We start from the raw sequence: 9,984 nt of genomic DNA, 5'->3' as shown, positions 1-9,984 counted from the left end.
GCACGCGAGCAACTTAGAGGGAACATTGGTGAGTTATTTTGAGGTGACATCAAATATGCAGTGTTATACAAGCTGTACACTGACTACTTTTCATTGTATCAAAGTGTCATATCTTTAGTGTTGTCCCATGAAAAGATAGAATAAAATATTTACAAAAATGTGAGAGGTGTTTATAGTATCTCACTTTTGTCAGATACTATAACACCCCTCACTATATGGGAGATGTTTTAGTCTTAGGCGTTTCTGGGGAAATTTTTACAGTAAACAGAAGATGCACTGACAACATTTGGAATAACTGTATTATCAGTGTATGAACGTGTGTGTCAATGGGTGGATGACTGAATGTGTAAAGGGCTTTGGGGTCCTTAGGGACTAAGTAAAGCGCTATACAAATACACGCCATTTATCTTTTTTTTTTTTAATGAAACTTTGAGTTTACTTTGGAAATATTGACCGGAAATCGTTTCGTCCTATTTACTGTTTGATTTTCGAAGGGAATCGAACCGACATAATTTTGTTTATATCGCAGTTACATCAGTTTTCGCTGGGTTAGTTGCAATATTTTCAAAAACCGAAATCAGATCTGCCCACAAACAAGCTCTGATTTTGCCGGAAGTCATTTTCATTCCGTGTAACTTGACCCGTGGCTCGTTCTCCTCCCTGTTGCTATGGTAACAGGGCTCGCCCAGGTGGAGCCACTGGCTGGCGTCTTGTTGGTCACGTGGGGGTCTGAGGAACAGTAGAGAAAGTGGTAGCTACATTCCCATTAACCGCAAATTCATGGAAACAAGCAGCTGCACTGTGATTTCTCCTCGACGAACGATCAGATGAAATTACATCAGTTTTTTCTTCCGTGGGGCAAAGTGCTTTAACGAAGACTGCTTTTAAGTCACAGCGGTCAGCAGTGATTAAGAAAAGAAATGCGGCTGTTTACAGACATTATTTGGTGGAAAACAGGTTTACTCACTGTGACATTTCGCGATTTTTCCCTCTGCTGTATTATCTTGTCTTGAGGTGGCTGTCTTTTAGACACGGTGTTCCGTTGTCTCCGCATCCTCTAGCATGAACTTGTAGCGTTGACGCCAGTTTAAAAGCTACCTGCGAGGACGTGGGCAGTCCGCCATGAAAATGATGCATCATGGAATGTGAGCGTCTAAACTTTAAGCAACAATTCCACGCCGCGGAGAGTAAAAACATGGAGGTGAGGCAATAACCGACTGAGGCTGATGAAAAAGAGCCTCCCTCAGCTCGTTTTTTTGTGTGTGTGTGTGAATGTTTGACTCTGCTGGTCGTGGCCGACACACGCACCCAAAGGACCTGCACGGGGACGGGACGTCAGTGTGTGTGGTGATGCTTCTTCTCTATTTTTTTTCTGGTGTCAGTTTTGGTTTCTCCAGCAAGGTCTGCGCTATTCCGCAATGGCTCGATTTGAAGACGAACTGTCCGGCCGCTATGGAGGCGGCTGCCCCGCGGCCCCTGCCAGGGGGGGCAGCCGGCAGCCGGGGCCTCCGGGTGGCCAGAGGATGTACAAGCAGACGATGGCCCAGAGAGCCAGGACCATGGCCATTTACAACCCAATTCCAGTCAAACAGAACTGCCTCACCGTCAACCGCTCTTTGTTCATCTTCAGCGAGGATAATGTAATACGGAAATATGCCAAAAAGATCACCGAATGGCCATATCCTTACAACCCAGTAAACCCCCAGATAAGCCGCTCTGTCCTGCATAAAACCCGCATGCCTGACGCCGAACTCCCAGGAAATTTTAAGGGGCCTTATTTAGAGGCAGAAGAAGCCGGCATCTAGAATACTGTTTATCAATTAGTATAAATATATGTTAAGAAAGCAACAATACGTTCAGCTAAAATGTAAAACTTGCACAGCTGGCTCTCTGGTTGTTTCCAGTGTTGGTCACAAGTCCCATGCTGCTAAATGCTGTAGTCATGAGGTTTTTTTTTTATTTTTTATAATATAGCACATCTAGGTAAGAGTTGAAGTTTATGTGTGATGATATGACTATATGGGCTTCTCGGTAGATCCTTTTCTTGTCTTCTGGTGAATGCTGTGCTCTGCAGATGGTGCTGTCCAGGGAACTGAACTTCAGCAATCTGCAGGCTTTCCTCAGCAGTGAGGCGGTGGCACGCTGCATGGGTGTGACACAAAGCAAACAAGCGCTGAAATGCAGCAGGTTTCAGGTTATAAAGCAGCTCATGTCTGTTTGGTAGATGTTGTGCACAGTGAGTGAATGCCACCTGCTGAGCTTTGTATGCTGACCAAAATCATTTCTTACTGGTGTGCATTTAGATTTTTTCTGAGGAAAAGTCCCTGGAAAGACACCTGTATATGTGCATGAGTGTTCATGCAATTAACTCACATTTAGTTGTGGAATAGTATCCATTGCGTAAGTCACTGGTTGGTTAACCTCTGGCATGATAAAAGTTTTCTTTTATCATTTTTAATGTCGCAGTGCATTAGTGAGCCATTTATCCTGGTGCGCTGCAGGAGGATTTACTGTGGTTCGAAGCAGTTGGAGGCCTGGTGGCTGGAATCCATCGGTCTCCTCCCTCTCCTGAGGATCCTCTCCTACTGGCCGAGCTGTATCGTCCGTGAGGGGTACACTAATAACACGATGGCAGTGCAATGTAGGGAGCGAGATACCCAAATGAGCGGTACAAATCTGCATTTAATTTCTTTTAAAAAGCAGACGTTAAATTAAACACTGAAGAACTGCTGCATATCACCAGATATGCATCACCAAGCTCCCACCACACTGGAGACTTAGAATGGTGATCACTTTGGGTTGTCTTGCTTTTGCAAAAATCAGGGAGTGTATTAGAAGATAGATATAGCTCTCTAGTAAGGTGCTAGTAAAATAGTACGACTATATTGAAGGGGCACGTCGTGAAAATATTTAGTTTACTGTACTGTATTTTTCTGTGGGTGTAGATGGAGAAAGTAACCATCTATACACACAATTATAATCAGGAGTTGTCATCCTTGATTTTTAGTGTACAAATTTGACTGGAAGTGTTTGTTATAAGTGACCAAGTTGAGGTCTGCAGATCATGAAAAGGTTTTCCTCAACTCGTGTAAGAACAAAGCTGGAAAGATTAGTTTTGTAATGTAAAAGGTTACATTGTTAAATTGTAATAAGTAATGCAATTAAATTTAAATGAAAGGAGTACAACTTATTTCAGTTAGTTTGGTACAGGAATTGCAGTGCTAGGTGTTTGGCAGATGGGAGGTAGTGCATATTCAAACTATTAAAAAAAACCCACACAGTTCAAAAGAATGCTCTAAAAATATGACAAAAATGGCATTTATAACAAACAATGTAACAAAGGTTATATTTCAAATGTAATCCACATACACTGCAAGCTTTTTATCAACATCACATTTTTACTCTGTAGTTTTTAAAACAAATTTTCCCAGTATCTGACTACAGTTACATTTATTTTATGAGTTCATTATAGAACTCTGTTGTATTAGAACTGTTATATATAATGGAATAAAAATTTCCATTACCGTTTCATTGACTTTGTTTACAGTACAAATGTAAACATGAAAAAAACAGATATCAAAATTTGAGCCCATAATACCAAATGACTGAACCCAGTCTAGATACAGGGACGCAATTTTGCCCTTTATTCTTCTGATTATACTTACATTATTTGTGTCATTTTATTATGGAGTGCTTCCTGCATAAAGGAGTTTCTGTGCTTCCTCTTCTCCCTAAAGCAGCGTTAGCTTCCCATTTCCAATATTGTGATAGCAGCAGCAAGAGGGAAAGGGAACATTTACAAGATGGTAGTGCTGCCAAAAACACAGTAAGCTGAGCTGGAGTTGGGAGACTTAAGCAAGTTAAGATTTTCAATGGAAGTAGATATATTGGATGTTGAATATGAAGCTGCTAGGCAGCAGGGAAAGAGAGAGACCACAGAGAAGCTTTATGCATATATTGAAGGAAGACATGGTGTAACACAGGAGAATGCTAGTTGTTGGAAGAGATGGAGGCAGATGATCTGCTGTGGCAATATTACCAGTTAACATAAAAGGATAGCTTTGGTTGACCTATGAAGTGATAGCAAAAATGCCGGTGTGTCAGCATTGCTCCGCCCAGATGATTGAAACAGAGCTAGGAACTGAACTTGGAACTTAAAAAAAGTGTTGTGTTAGGAAATAATAAACAAACAAAACACACTGATTGCTGTACTGAGTCAGTCCTTGAATATATTTCTGCCACAAACTCACTCATCATCTACCCAGTTCTCTTCATTCTTACTATAAAACCCTGATGGATAGGGACATTAGTTCATGAACTATTTCTTCTTCCTTAATACATCATTTCCAAGTTGACACTTAGTAGCTGTTTTACCTGCTCTGTTGTCTAACCTTCCATTGATTTCTCTTGGTATGACAGAAAGATGATGACAAGCAGGCTAAAAGCTTTATCACTGATGGATGAGGTAGCCACAAAAAATAACTGCTATGAAATTTAATTGTAGCTTCAAGTGCATGCACTCTGTTTCTTTGAATATTCTCCAGTATTCCTCTCCAGCCAATCTGATACATAACCTAGCACAATCATTTCAACAGAAAGAGATGTCTGGTGCCAGTGCCAAAACTTTCTATTCATGCATAATGCTGTTACCTACCAATGTAAAGGGGGGAATGGCTTTGTGTCAACTTTTGTCAGGTTTCTATGTCTTGATTTAATGTTTGCTAGTTTTCACAAGACTTCCTTAACACTGTCACTCCATTTGAGTACATGATCTTGGCTACTATTATAGCAAACTGCATTGTGCTGGCCTTGGAACAACACCTACCGGCCTCAGACAAAACCCCAATGTCAGAGCGTTTGGTAAGTAAAAAAGCTGGTTGATTCTTTTATTGTGTTACACAATAGAAACAGCAGTTTGTAAATGCAAACACTGTGAGGATTAGCATTGTTATTTTTAACAGATGTTTTTCTTTTGTCTGGAATGCATGCATGCATGTCTCTCTGTAAGTAAATAGTTTCTATTCTGCAAACTCTGCTTCCAAAAAGTTTCTGATTTCATTCTTTCCTCTTTTACCTAACTGTGCTCATGGGTTTGACCATTTCAAGTAGTATCAAGTATCTAAACTGAAAAGATGTGAAGATACCAGTTTTCCCCTCAGCATGTGTCCTTCCTCCTGAGCGCTGCAGGTTGTGTAGATCCATGCAGAGCTGCCTTTGATCCCCATTGTGTCATTACCACAGGCTACCCCTGCTCCATCTTCCTCCCACCGAACTCTCTTGTCAAGTCTTTCTATTAAAGAGGGAAATAGTGGGAGTTACAATGGCAGGGCTGCTTTAGAAATTAAATACCACATACCATAGATTTCATAAAATGTCTGTGTTTGCCAAGCAAAGTTATGGAGTTGTGACAAGGGCTACAATTTAAGATTATTGCTTTGGGATTGTGTAGTGTCAAAAAAACGAATAAAAATTAAAAAGCCAAACTGAAAGCTCCCTGCTGTGATAAGGAAGCGGTTGAAAGTAGGTATCAATAGGGCTGTTCGATATAACGATATATATCGGATGACGATATAAAAATGTCTATCGTTTCATTTTACGCTATCGTTTGTTTCGTAGTGTCGCAAAATAAGCAATATTTTTTCATCGTTTTGATGGTCACTGCAGTGGCTATATTCATTTCTTAAAGTTCTCTCTTTCTCTTATATTTTATATAACCACACTACGGACGGACAAGCGCCTGTTTTTATGTGTTGTCGTTAGCAACAACGACGGTAATAGCATCGCGTGTCCGCTTGTTTATGTTCCACAAACCTTTCACAATAAAGCTCAAGATCCTGTTGAGACTTTTCAAAATAAACTGAATCACGTGAAAGAGCAGATTATTTACGGATGAGAAGTAAAGAAGAGCCGCCAGGTGCTAAAAAATAAACCTTAGACTCAAACGTTAGAACAGGCTTTTCCCTGCAGCACGCCGTGTAATAAATACTCACAAAGAAAACGGTGTCTAAATGTCTAAAAATGTATAGTTTCATGCATCGGTTAAAACACTCGACTCCAGCTACAGGACGCCCAGCTGGAAACACTTCCACTTCCAGCAAAGATTCATAGAATTTACAGAAAATGTTACATTTTTGTGATTTATATCGTTATCGGGACGATAGAATTGTTATATTGGGATATGAGATTTTGGTCATATCGCACAGCCCTAGGTATCAATACAGAAGGGGGAATAATTATTTGATCCCCTGCTGAATTGGTAAGTTTGCACACTTACAAAGAAATGAACAGTCTCTAATTTTATGGTAGTTTCATTTGAATGAAGAGACAAAATATCAGCTCGAAATAAAATAAATAAATAAATAAAAAAAAACACTAAAGAAAAAATTAGTATTTGATCTCCTACAATCCAGCCTTAATTCTGGCTCCCACAGATTCGCCGTGTGGTCATGTGTGCTCACACAGATTGCAATCAGTTAGTCAATTAAATACATTTGGTCTGTCAAAGGACATCAGGGACAATATTTTAGACCTGTGGAAGGCAAAAACAGGCTACAAGACCATCAGCGAGGAGCTTAGGGAGAAGGTAACTACTGGTGGTGTGATATTCTGTCGCTCTCTAATAAAATTAAATGATCATAAAACTAAAAAACAAATCTACTATAAGAATTAGAGACTGTTCATTTTTTTCCAAGTGAGCAAACTTACAAATTCAGCACAAGATCAAATAATTATTTCCACTACTGTGTAGTCTTTTGTATGATTTTTATAATCTTATACTCTATTAATTGTTGATTTGGTTATTTGAAAAAAAAAAAAAAGGTCTGTTATTCTATTTCACTGCAAGGGAAGTAGTAGAATTCGCCTGTTTGAGGTAACAAAGATATTAGTTGCACTTTTATCAACATGTAATTAACCAAAATGGTGCCTTCAATGAGGTTTCAAGGCATTTGATAAAAGCAGCTATAGATCACTTTTATGGTGATCATACTACTATTTGATGTTGCCATCCAAGTCAGTGCACCCTTTATGCTGATGGATGAACAGGCTGTAGCATGAATGTAGCGTGCCTGTAATGTTACTATGTTACTCTCAGTCTCTCTGTACAAAAAGTTTCATTTTTAAGAGGAAGTTAAAATACTGCTCGAAAACGAGCAGGAGGACATCTGCATGTGTAATTGCATTGTAATGGGCAAAATTGGATTAGGGTTATATTATATGTCGGAGTATTCTGAGGTGTGAAGTTGATAACAGATCGCTTAACCGTAACCAATTATTGATTAATGATTACCTTTATGATACCTTTTGGAGTTTGTTTTTTGAATAGATTGAATAGATGCCTTGACCTAAGTTTGAGTACTTTTTTAAAACCTCTTCTCACTTTAAACTCTATTAAGTTAATGGAGTGATGAAGCCGAATTAATTATACTGAATCAGTCTACCAGCACTAGTTACACCATGTGTTATTCCTTTTACTGGGGGACACCTCTAGTTTTCTAAATCGTTTCCAGAACTCACAGATTCACAGGGAAAAAAAGGTTTCGATTTTTCGTAGTTATAGTTCTTTTGGTGGGTTAAAGCATCTGTAGAGCTTGCTTTGTAGAGGATCACGGACACTTAATGATCTAGACCCTTCTTTTTCATTGTGTATTATTTCACATTATCTGTCTCAATCTTTATAAATTTATGTCTGCAGTTTCAGAAATCCTTTGCTCTTCTTTCCTCTTACAGGATGACACAGAACCCTACTTTATTGGAATATTTTGCTTTGAGGCTGGCATCAAGATCATTGCCCTGGGCTTTGCGTTCCACAAAGGCTCCTACCTGCGTAATGGCTGGAATGTAATGGACTTTGTGGTGGTCCTAACAGGGTGAGTAGCACAGGCCTAATGGCTTATGTAGCTGCTAACTGACAGAGCCGATGGGCAACAGCGATTAATGAGAGGCGGGAGAGAGCTTTGTTGTGTATGTGTGTGTGTTGCATTTCTAATGATCAGTAGAGCTGAGCCATTCCAGATGGTTGGGTGTTTTCTTCCTGTCTGAATAATCAGTGTCTCAGTAAGGGGAATTGTCTGCAGTAGATGTGCAAAACAGAAGGAAATCAGAGAACACAGCACAGAAAGGACTATAATACAAATCCAGTAAAAGCTTCTTTCTTTCTGTTTTTCATCTTTAAAATCATGAAAAACAAACGGATTTTCGAGTAATAGCAAGTTTTGTTTTTTTCAGGGGATTGTGTTGAGTTTAAGGCCATGGCTAGTTCCTTCTGACCACTCTGATGAAAGCACTTAGTTGTGGTTTTAAGAAATTTAGAATAGATGGTACAAATCTTTTTGAAAGTCTGTCTCAAACATGCATCAGTTTCTGTCATGTTTGTGTTGAAAAATTTGGCCAAGTTAACAAAGGATATATCTACACTGTAGATATTTCCCCAAAAAATGTAAGCAGAAACACAAGTAAAGTTGACTTTTTCATAGAGTCAAACTGTAAGAGTTTAGTTTACTTTGTTAACGTTGTATTTATTCTTGTGACTTAAGATAAGATAGCTCTTTATTGTCATTGCACAGTCATACATAGTACAGTAGTACAATGAAATTGGAAAAACTGTCCTGCGTCGGCACTACATATAACACAACACGACACGATATGACACATCCAAACGCAACAAACAACACAACACAGTATATTAACTTAGTATAAAAAAGAAGAATAAGTGTATGTGTATTGCACACTGTTATTATTGCACATTAATTATTATTGCAACTTGTTATAAATATAAATATTATTGTTATTGTTTTAAACATTGTTACCTCCCCCCTAAAAAAGTCCAGGGAGGTATCCAGTCAGGTCAGCTATTTACATTGATCAGGGCTATTGCCCTGTTGTAAAAGCTGTCCTTGAGTCTATTTGTTCGGGACCTCAGCAGCCTGAACCTCCTGCCAGACGGCAGCAGCTTATACACCCGGTGTCCTGGGTGTGTGCAGTCCCGTAGGATGCTGCGTGCCCTCTTGAGACAGCGAGTGCTGAACAGATCCTTCAGGGAGGGAAGAGGATGTCCAATGATTTTTTGGGCCATGTTGATGACCCTCTGGAGTGCCTTTCTGTGTGCTGTGGTGCAGCTGGAGAACCACACACCGATGCAATATGTCAGCACACTTTCAGTGGAGCAGCGGTAGAAGACGGTCAGCAGCTCCTTCTTCAGGTCCATTTTTCTGAGGATTCTCAGAAAGTGGAGACGCTGTTGGGCCTTCTTTAAGACCGCAGAGGTGTTAGAGCTCCATTGGAGGTCTGTGTCTATGTGCACACCCAGAAACTTGAAGCTGGAGACCCTTTCCACGCACTCCCCATTGATGCTGACAGGCTGCAGCTCGGACTTCCTCCTTCTGAAGTCAACTACCAGTTCTTTTGTTTTGGTGGTATTGAGGTCCAGGTTGTTAACTGCACACCAATCTGACAGCCTCTGAACTTTAGCTCTGTATGCAGTCTCATCTCCCCCTGAGATGAGCCCCACCACAGTAGTATCATCTGCAAACTTGATGACTGTGTTGTCTGGGTGGGAACTACAGTAGGGGACTCAGTACACAGCCTTGTGGAGAGCCAGTGTTGCGGCTGAGGAAAGATGAGGCCCCACTCTAACTCTCTGTACACGGTCTGAGAGGAAGTCTCTGATCCAGCGGCAGGTGGTGGAAGGAAGTCCAAACTTCTATACTGCTATACAGTTTAGAACCCTTGATGTTTATTTGTACCTTATGAAGGTCAGTCTGGAACTTCAGGTAAAAATTTTGTATCCCCTTTAAAAGTGATGCAATGCTTTTGCATCACTTTTAATTGCTGTTGAAGTGTGGTAACGGTGAAAAGGGAGAGGCTGTATTGTGGGGGGTTGATGCTGGAAGGGCAGGGATCAGGAGACTGCTGTTATGCTGCTGAAAGTCCCTGAACACGTGCTAGCCCCACTGGGGGACAGGCCAGCCTCTTTTACGTAATGAT

General features: G+C 40.3%; 1 protein-coding gene across 1 annotated transcript in view; it reads left to right on the top strand.

The window, feature by feature from the left end:
- Window positions 1–303: 303 nt before the first annotated feature.
- LOC147317005 (voltage-dependent N-type calcium channel subunit alpha-1B-like) overlaps window positions 304–9,984 on the top strand; it is a 337,402-nt gene continuing 327,721 nt past the window's right edge. Inside the window, exons 1-3 of the mRNA XM_086313576.1 lie at window positions 304–1,678; window positions 4,755–4,860; window positions 7,729–7,868. Of these exons, the coding sequence (XP_086169702.1) occupies window positions 1,419–1,678; window positions 4,755–4,860; window positions 7,729–7,868 (506 nt within the window). The 5' untranslated portion in view covers window positions 304–1,418. The remainder of the gene's footprint in view (window positions 1,679–4,754; window positions 4,861–7,728; window positions 7,869–9,984) is intronic.

Source organism: Aulonocara sp. 'chitande type north' Nkhata Bay, linkage group LG12 (assembly GCF_057382095.1).
Source record: "Aulonocara sp. 'chitande type north' Nkhata Bay isolate Kocher_YH1m ecotype deep benthic linkage group LG12, A_spYH_male_GT1.1, whole genome shotgun sequence".
Classification (NCBI taxonomy): Eukaryota; Metazoa; Chordata; class Actinopteri; order Cichliformes; family Cichlidae; genus Aulonocara; species Aulonocara sp. 'chitande type north' Nkhata Bay.
The sequence above is the reverse complement of the archived record's forward strand: the minus strand, read 5'-3'. Positions and strand labels throughout refer to the sequence as shown.